The sequence below is a fragment of the Thunnus albacares genome, chromosome 18 (assembly GCF_914725855.1).
Source record: "Thunnus albacares chromosome 18, fThuAlb1.1, whole genome shotgun sequence".
In the NCBI taxonomy this organism is placed as follows: domain Eukaryota; kingdom Metazoa; phylum Chordata; class Actinopteri; order Scombriformes; family Scombridae; genus Thunnus; species Thunnus albacares.
Genome location: NC_058123.1, coordinates 11,597,331 through 11,615,237, shown reverse-complemented (window position 1 = coordinate 11,615,237; position 17,907 = coordinate 11,597,331). Strand labels below are relative to the sequence as shown.

At 41.6% G+C, this 17,907-nt stretch overlaps 1 protein-coding gene across 5 annotated transcripts in view; it reads left to right on the top strand.

Annotated features, from left to right (window-relative positions):
- ptpn13 (protein tyrosine phosphatase non-receptor type 13) overlaps positions 1-17,907 on the top strand; it is a 48,811-nt gene that overhangs the window by 14,553 nt on the left and 16,351 nt on the right. For 4 of the 5 annotated variants that reach the window (XM_044333200.1, XM_044333201.1, XM_044333199.1 and 1 more), the window contains exons 7-16: positions 1,533-2,165; positions 11,716-11,808; positions 13,381-13,480; positions 14,413-14,629; positions 15,641-15,715; positions 15,824-15,998; positions 16,418-16,568; positions 16,695-16,833; positions 17,010-17,162; positions 17,652-17,834. In XM_044333200.1, coding sequence (XP_044189135.1) covers positions 1,533-2,165; positions 11,716-11,808; positions 13,381-13,480; positions 14,413-14,629; positions 15,641-15,715; positions 15,824-15,998; positions 16,418-16,568; positions 16,695-16,833; positions 17,010-17,162; positions 17,652-17,834 — 1,919 coding nt within the window. The remainder of the gene's footprint in view (positions 1-1,532; positions 2,166-11,715; positions 11,809-13,380; positions 13,481-14,412; positions 14,630-15,640; positions 15,716-15,823; positions 15,999-16,417; positions 16,569-16,694; positions 16,834-17,009; positions 17,163-17,651; positions 17,835-17,907) is intronic. The other variant, XM_044333198.1, reaches the window with a different exon arrangement.

The window sequence follows — 17,907 nt, the reverse complement described above, 5'->3', positions numbered from 1 at the left end:
TTTTTTTGTTGGATATTTTATGTCACCATTTCTTCATTGCTGTAGTCCATTCGATGGCAACACCACTCAAGTTTTAGGGGGGGGGGGGGGTAAAAAAAATTTGCTCAAGCTAGTCCATTTATGTTTCCCTGAGTTCCTGGAAGACAGCCTGTCTGTCTTTGATGTGTTTCCCTGTTAAGACCAAGCATATGCTTTGTAGATTAAACCGCCACATGCAGCGTTTTTACAGGACTTAACATCTCCCCGTGCTCTCTCATTTCTACATCTCTTCCTCTTGTTTCTGCTCTCCCTCATGCACATGTTTGCCTTGTATTTATCTCTTTCTCTCTAAAACAAAAGACATAGATAAACTCTTCCGGTGACAGCTTGTCTGGAAAGGCATATTTCAAATTTATGGAAGAGAAAACAACATTCATTATTCAGATTTAAGAAAGACATGATGATAGGTGGGCTGGACGCGTGTGCCAGAAATCATTAGTTATTGTAGCACATTATGCTGTATTGTTTGTCTTAATTAACGGGGGAAAAGAGGCTACTAAAGACATCAGACTGTCTGCACAAAGAGTAGGTACACCTTAAGGTCAAGAGCAGCATGCCATTTTTCTTCATTTTCCTTGTGCTGCTGTTGGTTTACTTTACAAATTAATTACTTTTATTTGCCACTAATGGCTGCTACATGTCAGAAATGTCCTACTGCTGCTACTTATTATAACTGAATGCCATCTGATCCATCCATCCACCATCCATTTTAATGAATTTAATTGAATTTAAAGAAAATATAAAGAATATAAACAAAATATGAATTCTGAGATTTGTGAAATCTTTCTTAACAAAGTTAGGAAGTTTTTGTAACAAGGCACCTGGTCCCAAAACAGCTGGAAGGGAACTGCAGAGACTATTAGATGTTAGACAAGCAGTGTCATAATATATTATATGTACTGTATCTCTTATTGTGACTGATTTAGGAAATTTGAGGACATATGCCCAAGTAAATCAGTTACTAAATTTCAGTAACTGTTGCTGGATGTCAGCAGTAAGTATTTCAGTGGAGAGGCCATGAGAGGCCTGCTGCAGGTGCTCAGTCTGTTTTAAGCCAAGTCGGGGTATGAGAGCCAAGGAGAAAAAGCCGACAGTGCCGTGTTAACGAGCCATGACATGCTGATGCTGTTAGAACTGGATGCCAGGTTTGAGAGGCACGTAGGCATAATGAAGCGTACTGCATTTACTGAAATCAAAATCCTTGTTAATCCCTCCTCTCATCATAAATATCACATCATGTAAGGCTAGTGTGTATTATCCACTGGGAATGGTTCCATATGAAGTATATTTCACATTATGTCTCATAATGTCTGTTTTAAAACATGAAATAATGAAAAACGTTTATGAAGTAAGAAATAATCTAAGAATCCGTTTGCAATCAGGTTTATTTTCTTTTTGAATACCTTCGAAGTGGTTTTACTTTGTAAGTATTCAAAATTAAACTTTTGGTCTGGTCATGGTTTAACAAAACTCTGCTTCTCTCCTGTTCTCAGGGAGGAGTGCCGCCCCCAGGGTTCTGGAGCGCTACCGAGCCAGGACTCAGGAACAGGCGTCTCTCAACCGGGGCCTCAGTCGTTCCATGGGCTCCCTGCCAATCCAGGACCTGTTGAAGGGGGATGATGGGGCAGCCCTACAGTATTCCATGTCTGACTATCACCACAACTCTGAATCCCCCACAGAACTCTACCCCAAACCCCCCTCACTCCCGCACCAGCACTCCTATCCCTACCTTCACCCCCTTCACCCCCAGCAAAAGGGCCGGCCTGTTGAACTGGACCGGAGGTCATTACCCTTCCACAGCGGAGACCCGAGGCCAAGTCAGGCCAGGAAGACCTGGGCTTCCTCTGTGGACTTGGCTTGTATCGACCCAGAAGCTATTCGCTTCGGGGCCTTGGAGGATGCACGGAGAGGCAGCACTGCCTTAAGTACCCACTCCATAGGAAGGCACAAATCGCCCTTGAGGGCGTCCAGGGAGAGGGATTCTCGCTACCCCGAGTTTGGTGGGCTGAAGAGTAGGAAGCCTCATCACCACTCAGCCCTGTCTGTAGGCTCGGGCCTCCCTGGTGCCTATGACAGGATCAAGGAGAGACAGAGGAAACTTCAGGTTCTAAGGCAAGCAGTGGATGGTGAGTTTACTTTCTTAACATATAAGTGCAGTATAGTGGTGTAGCTGTTCTCAGTCCTAAGACTGATACATTTTATGTTTTAATTCCATAGGGTTAGGTAATGTGTTGTGTGTTTATGTATGGAATCAACAAAATGTACATCATGCCAAATGTATGTCAGTCGAAATGGTATGAAGTTTTACTTGCCTCCTACTGTGCACATGACATATTGTGGATGATCTTCACTTTTGAACCAACCAAGAAAACAGAGATTTTGGCTTTTCCTGACAGTTGGAGAATAATTCCCATTAACAAAGAATAATCTTAACTGTCTTGTGGAATGACATGAGTAAAGGTTTGTGTAATATAATAGCAGTCTTTTCTGTAGTTGGAGTGGGAGTCATTGATTGAGACATTTTTAACTGCCTGTGAGAGACGATTTGTCGCAATTTCGAAAAGTAATGATATTTATCTCATGATAATAAAGACAATTATTCACTGGCCATTTTTTCCGATAACTATGCTGATCACACAGAAACAATAGCAGTTCCCGAATGAGACTGGCAAGCTGAAGTCTTGTGCAACTCCTTCTCAGTCCAATGAAAACGAAGATATTTTATCTCCGTGTTCTTGTTTTTCCATATTGCGACACACACAATGAGTACCTGGTCATCAGTATTGCATGATAATGGGATTTTGGTGTAACTAGAGCTGGGCATCGTTTGAATTCTATCAATTCAGATTCTGCTTAAAAGAGGTCACATGTTTAGGTAACAAAAACATCGTAATTCTTTTAAGCGTTTACTATGACTTTGCTGCTGTTACTGTAAAGGCCAGTTCGCACAGAAGTGTTTCACATGTGTGCACTAGTAGACAGGCTTGCAGCTGAAAAATCCGGTCTGTGATTATTTCAAACTGCTTTGCTGTGTTTTTCTGATCAGCCTTTAAACGCAACAATCTGTTACTCCAACCGGACTTGTTTTGTATTGTTTTACACAGGACTGTTTTTAGTCTGAATACAGCTGGGGAGTTCCTGTATGTTGCTGAACAACGACAAAAAGTCAACAAAAGAAAAGCTACATCTTGTTGACAACAGGAATACAGTAACTTATGTGTCGCGGCGAGTTGTCCCTCGCTCTACTGGCTGATGACATACTCGGGCTCAGAGACAGCAAGACGTCAAACACTGTTTAGTCTTTTAGATCAACGCCGTGCTGCCTTTACGTTAAATGTTTGGTCAGATTTGTTGAGCAACCTGAGCTAATTAGCTTCCCAACATGCATTGCACTTTGCATCGTTGTCGTTTTCTTTCCTAAAGCGAAGCCACACTTTTGAGCGTTTACAGCAGCCCATCTTTCACTACTGATGTGACATTATCCACGCATGTTAGCTCGTATCTAAACAAATCGACATGCTGTTGCGTTGATGCGTGACATAGACAGGTCCTGGCAGATATGTAGCCTTTGTTTGTAATAATAAAGGGTTATGTTGTGTTTAGGAACTGAGAAGCAGAATCGAAATTAAAATTTGGAATTTGAATTTTGGAACTGGTTCTCGATGCCCAACCCTAGGTGACACATCTGAGTTTGGTCATATGACATAATTATGTAATGAGTTGTTCAGGTACTTGGTCAGAGCATGTAGCGCGTGAGCTACTACATTGGTGAATATGCTTGTTACTTCCTGGGTCACACACAATTCAGAACTGAAAAAGTTCCCGGCTTTAGTCTGCTACTGAGACAATGAATTAAATCCCCCGTAAAACATTACAAAGTCCCAGCTGTTTCATCCACATATATAGGAATGTCAGACTGGGTGGTATAGTGAATTTATCAGGCAATAAAAGGGGGTATAGCTGCTTGGGGGGGGGGGGGGGGGGGGGGAGACTGCATGGCAGCATCAGCTGGGCTCAACTGGGAGGTGAAAATGTGACAGCGATGGGATGACGTGAGCAGACAGACACCCGGACTAGTTACAGGTTGTGTGTCCGTCTGTAACTACCGTGTGGGATGAGAGGTGGGTGCTGGCTTGAATGAAGTATCATTGGTGGTGGCTGGGCAACAGTGTTTAGACAGAATGTATGAGTCACTAGTACAGAGGTTTCCAAATGGCTGATTCTAATTACAGGCCAGCTTAATTCTAGCCTGCTGCTAACTGTCACACATGCTATATAGCCATGTCCCTCTCTCTTTTCTTACATATGACTCTCAGATATAAGCTAATGTACATGCAGAATTGTTAATAGCCTAATCATGCAAACACCCAAGGTATTCACAGACTCAAAAAAAACAAAAAAACAATCTTTGTATAATCACATGCTTGGACCGAGCACACACAACACAATTGTTTAACACCTCAGCAGTCAGCCTCAAGAGCTTTAAGTTCTCCTCGGGAGCTTATTGAATTCTTAGTAAAGTCTCCATAGGCAGGCTAGTTTTATGCAATGAGTCACATGTGGCTATATGGGTCTGCTAGCCATCTGGGGACAGTAGAGAAGCATGAGGGATGAATGGTTTTATATAATAAACTACTGTCTTCTACCTCTGTTCTTCCACGCTCCCCACTCTCCATCTCCCCCCAACCTCCAGCCTCCCTGCTTTTCTGGCAGCTATTTTTAATGCTGACCGAGCCACCAACCAACGGCATTCTTTTCCTCGACTGTGGCTTTTTTATCCCCAGCAAGTCCTGCCTTCCTTTCCTTTCCTTTCCCTCCCCTCCCCTTTCCCTTTTTGCACTTTTTTTTTATTTCATACGATGGTGTGAAGAGAGGAGCTAAACCTCTGCCCCTAGCAGTGTGTCAGAACAAGTAAAATTAGGATGGCGGGTAGCCCCTTGTTCATTGTCCCACCTATCAGACTGTGTGTGTGTGTATATGTCTCTGTGTGCTTGTTTATGACTGAGAGGGCGCATTTCCCAGCAAGGATTATCTTTGTGTATTTTTGATGTCAGTAGATTCTAACTAATATAAAATTATGATTGATGTTAGACACTATGCTGACACAAAGGAATGTTTACTCCCATCAAAACCGTGGAGTGACTGTGAAGGCTAAGCCAAAATATTTTTGTATTCCATCCCAGAGCTATTTCACTATAGTATGAATGGGGGCTTAATTGAGCACAGACCATTTGCGGGGCCTCGTGGATGTGTTACTTGGCAGAGACCTCCTTTTCTTTCTTTTTCTCTTACTTTTTTTCTGTTCTTTCCTGCAGGAAAGTGATGGCGCAGCAGTGGTCAGTGCTCTCAGGTTTCACTCAGTTACACAGTGCATAAAGTCCTGTTTCTAAGCCTTCTGTGTGTGTGTGCGCGTGTTCGCAAATCATGTTCAATTGAATATGTATTACATGAACACAACTAAACATTGTGTGTATGCATGCCTGTGTGTGTGTGTGTGTGTGCATGGGCATGTTTGTACCTGGTCCCCTTTGTCTCACCCAGTACCCCCCTCCCCTCCCTTTTTGGTGCCAAGGTGCTTCAATCAATAGAGACTTTCCTAGCAGACCTACAGGCTGTAATTGGAGTCATGTGTAGCGGATGAGGGAATTCCAAACATTATTGGACTTTTCCGGCACTTGGCAGCAGGTCATGTGGCTCCGGACCGGGGCGGGTCCAGTTTGGATAACAATACAGAACACTACTGCCCCAGGGGAAGGGGAGGTGTTCACAAAAACCTACAATTTTCATAATTCTATTGTAGTTTAGTTTGTTGACTTCAAGGGCTGCAGCAGGGAATATTGTAGGGGTGTTTTTAAGGCTTTCATGAACAGCTTTTAGGTTTATTTATGATCAGTTTTAATCATCTGCCTGACTCATTTCCTCTTCACATTATATATATAGTAGTGTCTAAAGCAAGCACTGCAGAGGTTCACAGTGTGGACGTTTTGTAAATGTTTTACTTTTTTTTACACCACATGCACGTAAAATTACATTTTCACAAAATCTACACTGAATGTTGTAATTCTAAGTCATGTTAACTTGAGGGTTAAAGTAAGCTATTATCCACTGTAGCCTATGCTTTAAAGCGAGCTCCCCCCTTTCTCTGTCGGACCACCAAACTTTAAATAACCTTGGTGTGAGTTTGTGTCTTTTCTCAGCTTGAGCACCCCAAAAGGCCATAGCCTATAGAAGCTGTTTGTGTACTCACAGAAAGCATGTGCAGATGTATCAGTTCTGCAAGGAATCAAGCGGGTGGGGTGGGGGGGGGGGGGGGTGGGGGGGGGGGAGGCAGTTAGGGACATGAGAGAGCAAATGAAAAGATAAGGGAAAGGGAGGAGAGAGAAGCAGATAAATGGAGATTGCATTAATTCTTCCCTGGAGAGGATGCTCTTCCAGTTAAAATGTGTGTAGACAGTATTTCCAGCAAGTGTGTGTGTGTGTGTGTGTGTGTGTGTCTCTTTCTGTACTGAGAAAAAGAAATGATGGCTGAGTAGGAAGTAAGTTGGAACATTAAACTATCTCTACGTGCTTGTTAAGCCTCAGTAGGTGCACACACAAAGCCCAAATGCACTGAAAGCGATAATCAAATGATGTGCCTCATTTGATGCACCTCATTTGATGCTCCTGTGGCGTAGTGTTAATTTTGTCAGCTGTTTTTGCATTTAGTCTTAGTCCTGTGTCAAATGACCTTATTAGTTTTGATCATATTTAGTCAATGTCATCCTGTTGTAGTTGACTAAAAGTCTGTTTTAGTTTTTAAGTCTTATGTCAGTCAAAGAAAAACATAACTATTTAGTGTAGTTTTAGTCAATGAAAACTGTTGACCTTTTAGTCTTTTTAGCCATCAGATTTATATCGAACATTTCAGTCAATCTAGTCCTGCCAAAACCAATCAATTTTGTCGTTCTAGTCAAACTTCTTTCACATGAGATTTTATCTTATCAGGTCTTTCTAAAAAAAGAAACACAGGTTGAATGATTAAGAATGCAGCTCTGCAGAAAGTGTCTGATCTGATGGTATCAATTAAAGGAATTCGTCCAGACATGGAACGTTTTCTGATTTGCATATTTATTTTTAACCAACACAGTTCAACAACTGGGTTTGCTATTAATGTATTAAACTGTGGCGGGCCGCCTCTCTCTCTCTGTCTCTCTCTCTCTCTCACTCACACACACACACACACACATAGACTATTCTAAACATCTTATTAATTCATACATTTTCTTATTAATTTATGCAAACCCACCCACAACCGTAGAACCAACTGCTTAACCAACACTAAACAAACAGTCTATATTATTTTGTCTCCTCTTTTTTTTGTCAACGAAAAGAGAGATTTTGCCAAAGCTTTTATTTTTTTTAAACCACATTTTAGTCTCTTTTTTGGTCAACAATATCGCATGTTGATATAGTCACAGTTGATGTTTAATGACGTCGGTGCCGTCTCGTCATCGTCTCATCTTAGTCATGGAAAAAAGGTTGTTGACGATCATATTTAGTCTTAGTTTTCGTTAAGGAAATGAACCCTATGGCACACTGCAGGCATCAGATTTGAAATGCCAACATGTTCTTTGTATTTACTGTTGCATTAGTATGAATAAATGAAAAGGAGAAATGCAAAGAGGGAAAATGAATTGCCTGTTTTCGTCATCTGAGTGTTTGATGGTTACTTATTCATGCTTTAGAATGTAACCGCCATGAAACGATCAAAAAATAATGTTTTATGTCTCTCATTCACTGCTTTGTTCTCTCTACCGCATCTCCCTCTCCTCGCTTGACCAACGCTGTCTCTCTCTCTTTCAGTCACTCGCTCACGCTATGTCTCTTTTTTGGCTGCAGAAAAAAAACAGCTTTGGTTGCCGGGTCCTCATTTGACACTCCAAAATCAAAACAAGGTCAGAGTCGGAGCGTCAAGGCAGTTCGATGCGCCTCATAACGCTTTTAGTGCACGTTCATCCATTTAAAACAATAGGTGTACTTCAAAATGCGCGCGTCAGACGCTTTCAGTGCATTCGGGCCTACAGTATTTAATTACTACTAAAACTTGCCGACAGTGACGGAAATTCTCTTCTTTTTTCTATCGTTTTTCTGTATGTGTGTGCGTGCTTGCTTCTTACTGATTGTACTCCTTTAAGGTGGAGGAGGAAGGGATTCAGAGAATCATCTGAATCATTCGTTTCCTCTTTTGTTTTCTTCTGTTTTGCAATATTTTCTACTTACCGGGAGCACAATCAGCTGGAAAGAGCACTGAGAGGGAGCCATGCAGTACATGTTTATGAGTCGCCCTTTGTCTAACCCTTCTGTTGCCTCGCTCACTTAGTGAAATATTCACATTACCAGCAAGATCTCACAATTAATCTCTCTAAGCAGCTGTGACCTTCTCCGTTCCTCTTTTGCCTCATTATCTTTGAGGTGCAGTAGGTGTTTTTAATGTCATGATGAAATGCTGATCCCAGGTTTGTTTTGGATTTCTCTAAATGTGATTTATTCCACCCTCAGGTTAACTGTGACTAACCAACAACCACATTAAACACTTAACTTAAAGTTACTGAAATTGTAAAACTCAAGCTGAATGACTAAATGCTGAACTAAGATGTCTACACTTATGGAGAATCTTTGAAGTGAAGTAACTAGATAGATACTGGATAGACAATAGATATACAGGGGGTGGACACAAACCTAACAATGCAAAAAATACCCCTGCACTAAATACTATAGGATAGGTTGATGGAGTACTTGTGTTTAAGCAGTGCTTATCACTGATAATGGAAACCAGTGCCGCCTTAGTACTGTGGACCAGTATCTGTAACAGGTTATCTACTTTACACTACAAACTGCAACCCCAAAAACTACCACTGAACTGAATGAACACCCCCACCAGTCTCAACAAAAACAAAACACTCTAGGAGCTTCAGTATATTGGTATTTGCTGCAGGGTAGTTTGTATTGCATTGTTGTTATTTTGTCTACATCCTGGACACACTGTGTTGGACAGAGCCTGGCAGTCTCCAACCTGACTTTTACTGTGGATATAGTTTTTTTTAGTTGGGATAATCTAAAAGTAAATCAATTCAATAGATGTAAATGCATTTCCCCTGTCACTTAAATATTTGTGTGTTTTTTTACTGTTACAATAACTTGTCTTTTTACTCTCTTTCCAAAAATAAGTAGCACAGAAAACTCATTTAATCCACAAATGTTTACCTTGTTTCTGTTTCCTCTTCTTATCGAGCTGTAATCGGATCATAAATATTTCTTAATGAGCTCCTTTTGGAAAAATTCAGTTGATAGTGGCGGGCTGATACGGGATTGATGTTTCTTTTTCTCTCTGCATTATATTCCTCACTTCACCCTGTAGGTCTCCACATGCATCATAACTGCACATATAGCAGCATAGCAGACAATGTAGGACAGGTGACAGCGCATGAGTGTGGGCATCCGAGCATGTACGTGTCACCGTTTGTGTTTGAACAAATGTGTAAGTCGTTGTAACTGCATGGGTGAAACTAAGATGGCAAATCGCTCCTCTGTGTACCTTTGAACGCAGATGACACTGTTTTTCAAAGGAACTCATGACTCACTAACCAGCGGAAGATGGAAAACTATTTTAGGTAACTGTTTGACCAGTCCTCCTCCCCATTGGGATTCCAGTTGCTGCTGGGCCACATGCTTAATGTGTTAACATAAGATAGGCATCATTACTAAGAAAAGATGCTTCTTTGTGACGTACTGTGAAACTTCTCTGAAGTAAAATGCCAGAGCAATGGGGAATGTCATTCATTCAAGCTATGTAGCTGAAACAGATACTGAGGAGCAGGACTTTCAAGTTCTGTGTACATGAAAGAGAAACACATGACACATTAGGTTAGAGTTCAAACTGTTTTTGAATGTATTTTCTGTTGTTTCCTATCTAATTCATTATTAAGTTTATGAAACATTGGTGAGAGAAAAGTAAATACAGGCGATGAGCTGGTCTGTACATGCTGTGGTTCAGCCAGTCGAGCAAGACAAAAGATAACACCCTCAACAAAAAGCTCTAACCTGACAGGACGCATGCTTGCAAACTACTTGTGCTGTAGCTGCTTTTCAGTGTAGTTACATATGTCTTTTATTAGTTGTGTTTACCAACAGCATGACTAATACCTGCTTTGTGTGTCTCAGTCTACTGGTTTGAGGTTGCCATCAGTCTAAGGCCGTATTCAGACCAAATCAAGCGTTGCGGTGCACTGCCGCAGGGTTGTACAGAGGTGTGTGGGGGTGTGGGTGTGTTTATTTGGGCTCTAGAATGTAACCACTGTGAAACAATCAGAAAATAACATTTTATTTATCTGATTCACCAGCTTTCTCCTTACCACCGCTCCCTCTGATCACTCACTCTCTAGCTCGCTCAACCACAGCTGCTCTCTCTCTCTCTTTTTCTTGTCTTTTTTTAAAATGAGTGGGGAAGCCGTCAGCAAAGCCTAATTTTACTTTTAACGTTATCAAACAAAGAGAAATGTCCTCCCCTCCTTCTAGAAACATCTTTGTACTCCCTCACGGCAGGGTTGTACAGCTCTGATCAGTCTGATCGCCGGCTGTGATTGGCCACCACAGAGTGACGTCAGGTTGTGTTTCTCCAAAAGTTTATTCTGGTTCAACTTTCTTGCCAAAACCCTTGCAGCCTAAACACACTACCCCCATTCAAATGAATGCCAGGTCTGACTGTTTTCTTTACAATGCCTGATTTGGTCTGAATATGGCCTAAGTAGGGTAGGAGAGAACCTTAGAGTCCTGTAAAAGGAAAGCAGTAGCTCATTAGTACATTCACTGTCCAAGCTTTATGAAAAATGACTTTTTGTTAAAGGCATACTATGCAGTAAGTGTCGGTTGGTGTTTGTAAACACGCAGCATTCAAAATTGGCCCCTCCTTCCCGCTTGAGAGAGAGAGAAATAAATTAATAAGATTTTTAGACAAAGAGAGAGAGAAGAGAGTGTGTGGTGCTGGCGGGAAGAAGCCGTGAATCAGAGAAATAAAGCGTTATTTTCTGATTGTTTCACATCGGTTACATTTTAAAGCACAAGTAAACACGCCCACTCTCTGCTCTGCATGTGTGTGTCAGTCAAACAGACACACTGACAGCAGATGAGCAGCACACAGCAGAGGAGGGAGACGGAGAAGCAGGGAAACACTGAATCACATAAAAACACAGCAATGTAACCTGGTCGCTATGCTACGAATCACAACCTCACACCCTGCGTGCTGTTATTGGCTGGGGACTACACACCTGAAGAAAAATAATAAATTACAGGCAGAGGGCGGAGTCTCTGCAGATAAATACACCGCCACACACTTCTAGTGGGTCATAAGTGATGATTGAGAGGGATTACTTTTGCATGAGTCTATACATTAGTTTTTAGTAAAATCCTGCATAGTATACCTTTAAGTCTGTTGAAATGCAAAAATGAACGACTTAATCAACTTAACACCCCTCACAAACGAAACAGCAAACAAGTCGAAATAACCATTTTTAAGTTGTCTAATGTGCATGAAGGTCATGTTTTATCGATTTCATCATTTCACTGACATCTTAAACTACTGCATGGTTCATATTTTAGGATTTTATAAGATAGGCTGATGGTCTTTTTTTCTTCCCTCAGACCCAGTCCACACCCACCAGAGGTACCACAGTGATTACAGTTCATCCAGTGAAAGCCCCTCAGTGACCTCCTCTGATCCAGACTACAGACAAGGTAAAAGAGGAATCCTTTATCATTGTTATGTTCTATGTGGCAGCAGAAGAGAAAAGTGAAGCAGCTAAACTCTTTGTCGTCCAGTAATACAGGTTATATCCCCATCACTATAGACTAAAGTAATCAGTTAATAGGACAAAAGAAGGAGCCGCACTGGGACTACATGGTTCTCAGTCCTGTTCCTGAGGAGCCGGAGCCCTGTTGGTTTTCACATTAGCCATCTAATCAAGGACTGATTTACACCTGGAACGGCGAGTGAATACATTTAACTAGAAAACCAGCAGCGTTCGTGGCCGCAAAGCCTGGGACTGAAAACCACTGGCGAAAGATATCAATTATTCTTTGTCTCCGCTGACCACTGACTGTGGCCTGTCTTGCTGAAAGCCAGATTCCCAGCTGTCTTATGACCAAACCACACAGGACAGGCTTTGTAGGCTTGAAATGGTGACGTGCACCGCTCTGCCTTGATTTTGAGAAACACTGCTGTTTCCAGGTAACTGCCAGGTCAACTGCTATCAATCACTTACCTAGAACAGCCACTGGAATTAGATAATGGCCTTAGCTATGCAGAATTGCACAAGAGAACATCATTGTCACTGCAAAATGAATTTGTCCAATAAACCCTGTGACAATGGATTCAATGGGTTCCAGTGTCCCGTTGGAAAAAGAACAAAGCAAAGGCAGAGAGTACAGAGAGACCTATGATTGATCTACCTTGTGCTTATCAAGATTTCCGAGCCACTGAAGATGACTGTGTTAGCAGGAGATGTTTTATCACTCTTGGACTATTTTGTCACTACTAGATGTCTTTTTATAGCATTTCATTGTATTCTAGTGGCCTTAAGCCCAGTGAATATTAGGCCTGATGTTAACTTCATGAATCCTGCAACCACAGGATTAACTGTGAACCCAACATATCAGAGCAGGTGGCTGCTAATAGACTGTCAGTTTGAAAATGCCGAGGCTTCCAGGCTGTTAGCGGATTTAATTTAAATGAAAAGTGGTGTGCATGTTGTTATTTCAGCGGAGTGACTAATGAAGATTCATTTACTTAAAATTGTCAGTGTACAAAGGTCAAAAACAAATTTACTCATGATGGCCTAACACCCCTTCTCCATTTAACACTGTCTCCACGGGTTGCACAAGAGTTTCACACTGAGCTCAGACAGCTGTGAAGAGTTCAAAAATACTAGTGGGAACTGTGCCAGTTTCAGTTTTCAGAAAAGGCTAAAATATATAAAACATGATCCAAGAAGAAAGGTTGTTTGAATTTACTTCAACTGAACTGTACAGTAAGTCTTCTAAGACACGGACAGGCCCTTCCTGTTGTAGATTGGCAGCCCTTGACCCCGTAAATTTGATCACGAACAGACTCAGACTGCGGCACTGATTTGACACGATTTCAGTGGTCTGTAACTACTCCGCCTCCTTCGACACATGTTCAAGCAGGCACCGGAGTGTAGGTGGCTGCGTCTGAAGGGGTGTGTTCAATTATGTACGTGTGAAAAAATTTTTTTACTGTGTGTGTGTGTGTGTGTGTGTGTACAACTAATATTCCCATGTCTCTTCCAGCAAAGAAACCCGGTGAGGTGAGGAGATATGGCTCCCAGCTGGCACTGTCCTCTGAACATGATGCCCTGTCGCTGACGAGTCACAACACACACAGGCACAGGTACTACACACACATATATGTAAACAGATCAACAACAAACAAGTTACCAATGTTGCCAGCCACTAGTTAGTTGATCCATACAGAATCCTGTCCCTTCATTGATGTTACAGACCCCTTATAGTGAATGGAAATATACTGAAAATATGGAAAAATCTGTGTGTATCAAGGATATTTGTGTGTGTGTGTGTGTGTGTGTGTGTGGTATTATGTAGCTCCCTGCCCCCCAGCTGATTAGTCAGCCTCTGTACTGACTGTACCAGTTGTTTACTTCCCACTGCTGTGATTTGGCATTCAGAAAGGTGGTTTGATTATTGATTTTGGATGGGAAATGTTATTGCATGAGTTAAACCACCTGCCCCACTGCATAGGAGCATGTACGTCTTATTTATTCCCCCGAGGATTTGGTACCTGCACTACAAACTCTCCACTGAACATGGAAGCCACAGATGAAGCTGTCCTGTTTGGTCCTCTGGGCCACACACACAGCTGGTGTGGCACAGCAGGCAGCAGGGTCAGCCCCATGCTTCGCTAGTGAGGTCATCTAATGTGACATCCACATTCAGCAATCTCTGTCTCTCTAATCTCTGGCATTATGGACCAGAACTGCCTGCTGTTGCTGTGCCTGCTAACAGAAAAACCATGTTTTCAATCTGCCCTACAGCAGAGAGCACTTCTCCCCTGTTGGTAGAAGAAAAGCATATCAGCTAGTATTTGGTGTTTGTTTTTTTTTTCTGTAAACACAATGTGTTTGACATTGTAGCTACTTTATTCCTTTTATGGAGAAAGCAAAAAAAATAGTCAGTAAACAAAAGACAAATCTCACATGGATTACGCATTAAACAACAGATTTCTGCAGATTACAGTTGTTTCTACTCATCTTTTTTTTTGACAAACTGTTCTGACACCATCCCTCCTCTTCTTTTGCCCTATAGGCAGTATGACACGGCAGCTGATGAAGGTCTGGCTGGAGCGGAGCTGCTCCTCCAGAAGCAGGAGGAGGAGGTCCAGCGGCTCCAGGCCCACCTGGCCAGCAGGCTGTCCAGGGCAAACCTTTACCCCATAGATGACCCCCTGGCCCCATCTCGCACATCCATGCTCGACCTTGGAGACCCACTCTACCCTTCTTCCGTACCGCTTCGCAAAACCAAGGTTTTTGCACTTCACGACTTAACAGCCTCAAAGAATATGCTATAAAAGATCTCATTTCAGTTTCTCTGGCCTTATTTTCCTTTTTTTTACAAACATGATGTTTAATTACATACACATTTTCCCCACTTATTTACTCACTATGCTGTGGACCACACACAAACAAATACACATGACACAGCAGACTCCGGAGTGTGGGTAAAAGACATCATTTCAACACTCGCACTGCAATGGGAACTCCCTGAATCCATTGTCTGACTATCCGTTGCCTGAAGCTTGTTTATATTGCAAAATTTGATGATGGATGTACAATTTTCATGAGCTCATTGTGTTGTTGATGCTGTTTTCACTGGATGCTCTCTCAACAAAGTGCTGACTGGAAAATCATAATTCATGTGAGCCTGGGATATGTGGGATTTTTTTGGGTATGGTCTGACTTATTCCACCTACTATGACAAATTGTGAAAATGTGTTAGCACGTTAGCAGTAAACCCCCACACACTGTATATCAGTTATATTCCTAATAAGTTAATTGTGCTTGCAAAGGCGAGACAAAATTGCTTCAGTGTGTCTTTTAGTACATTTTAAATAGTTGTAATATCAGATATGGGGAGTTTCCGGTTGGTAAAAGAAAAGCATTCAAGCTGAAGCAAAGGAATCTTGCTCTTCGGCTTCTGGTGAGACTTGATCACAGCAGGAAACCAGAAGTCAACAAGGAAGTGTGTGTGTACATCATATGAACTGTAGTCATTGAAATATCGTGATTAGTGCAGCTGATCAAAACAGCTGTGAACCTACAGTAAATATTTAGCGTGCAAAGGAAGTGCTCATGTGTATGTGCAGGTGTTTCTGTATCACAGATCAGCACTCAAAGCAATTGATGAAATTCTAAACGCAACCAGTTGTCATAAACACAAAAAAAATAAGGCCCGGGTTCAAAATGATGCCTGAAGAATTTGGTAAAATAAAAGATCTCTCTGTGATAATCGCTGTTTGTCTTTAAACCAACGACAGAACTTCCACGGTCCTGAGTTTGTGAAGATGGCCAGTGAGCCCTGCGTGACCTTATCTGTTCCCTCTTCAATAATGGTGAGGATGTATATTTATGCCACCTTTTTGTATCCATGGTGTTGTCACAGAGTTATTCCCCATTTATAATCTATTTCCCCTCCCCCCTTTATTTCCCTTTCTGCCCAGAAGAAACGTGGTAAGGTGGAGGAAGTGCAGAGGAAAGTGGGCGTGGTGCTGCTGAACGGCCAGAAGCTGGAGCTGAGCTGTGACATCAAGGCAGTGTGTAAAGACGTTCTTGATATGGTGGTTGCCCACATCGGGCTCGTGGAACACCATCTCTTCGGCCTAGCGTACCTCAGAGGTAGAGTATGTTGCACTTCTTTATGTATGTGGTTTGAGGTGTGTGTCATGTACGGGATCAGTCTTCTATACTCGCAAATGTGTGTGTGTGCACTTACTTGCTGTAGTTGTTAGTTCTTCATAGTTCTCCATTTTTAGTTCAGTCCCAGAATCCAGTGCTGCTCGTAAAAGACTTAGAGAAGATTTTCAATTTAAAGTGTCATTTAATGAGATCACATGTCAAGCACATTAGAAGTGGTTTGATTAGTTTTTAGTGCAGAGGTTGATTGTATTTCTATGTAAATTCATTTCTTACACTTGATGTCTCATTAAAGATGCAAAACGTATGCCGCTGCAAGCAGCCAGACTTCACTGATTGATTCCTCCTCGATCTGACACCTACCCTGCCCTCTCCTCTCTCTCAAAAATTCACACACACAGATAACGAGTTTTTCTTCGTCGATGCTGATGCCAAACTGTCCAAAGTGGCTCCAGAGGGATGGAAGGAGGATCCTAAGAAGAAGAAATCTGACGTGCCTTTTAATCTTTTCTTACGCATCAAATTTTTCCTCGATGATGTCAACCTCATACAGTAAGTGTATATTTTGGTAATTAGCTGAAAACCTAAAATAATTTACATGTACAGAACAGTACATAGTGTATTGTCATATCAAGTGTAAGATAACCAAAAATGTTTTTTTTGTTTGGTGGATAACAGGCATACTTTGACCAAACATCAGTACTACTTACAGCTGAGGAAGGATATCTTAGAGGAGAGGATGCGCTGCAACACAGAAGATGCCATGCTGTTGGCTTCTCTAGCACTGCAAGCTGAATTCAGTGACTACCAGCCTGAGGTACCGACTCTCTATAATACATCTGTGTGTTATCAGTTAGCCAACAACACTTTAACTTAAAATATTGGTGTAAGCTGAATTGTTATTTTTCCCAATTAATTCCCACTTTTCATTTAATCTAATTTATTTAATTTTCAAAAATATTAAAAATAATGCTGTTGATCTTTGTGCCTCAGCTCCATGGGAAGACATATTTCAGACTGGAGCACTACCTGCCAGTGACAGTCCTGGATAAGGTGGACCAGACGACTATCAAGGAGGAGCTGCCTAAACTTCACAGCAACTACTATGGAGCGTCTGAGTCAGAGGCAGAGTTTGAGTTCCTCAAGGTCAGCAAGACGCAAGAAGTATACAGGACTCATGGTTTCAAACAGAAGCACTAAAACGTTTTCAGCTGTTGATACACTTGGAATTCATTTTGTACTAATTTGCAGCTTAAATGTTTATTTTGTGATAAATATGATGAAAGTTGTGTGTACACAAATGGCAAGTGCCAAAGATTTAACTTTGGCAGAAGACACAATACATTTGAGTTTGTTTGACAGTAATCCAAAGATTGTAGTGTTAACTACAAACAAAAGCAGTTGTGTTCTGCATATTATTATTTCATTGTAATATTTTATTGTACTCATATTGGATCACTGACATGGTCAAAGACCTTTTTTTTTTTTTTCTTCATGGTCTGTTTTTTCTTTATGAAAAGTTCCAGCATTCCACTTTAATCTGCCTCAAGACACATTCACATCCCTTCCCTTTATATCAATGTATATTTTTCTTTGAGAATTTAAGACTTTGACTCTGTTTTGGTTGTTCCAAAGGTGAGCCAAAGGCTGACAGAATATGGGGTTCATTTCCATCGAGTGCTTCCTGAGAAGAGGTCACAGACAGGCATCATGCTGGGTGTCTACTCCAAGGGGGTGCTCATCTTTGAGGTGCTTAATGGAAATCGTACTCCGGTGCTAAGGTTCCCCTGGAGGGAGACTAAGAAGATTTCCTTTACAGTACGCACTTCTGTCTTTATTATCAGAAATAGTAAATACACTATATTCACTCTAATTTAGCCCGGTTGATCCT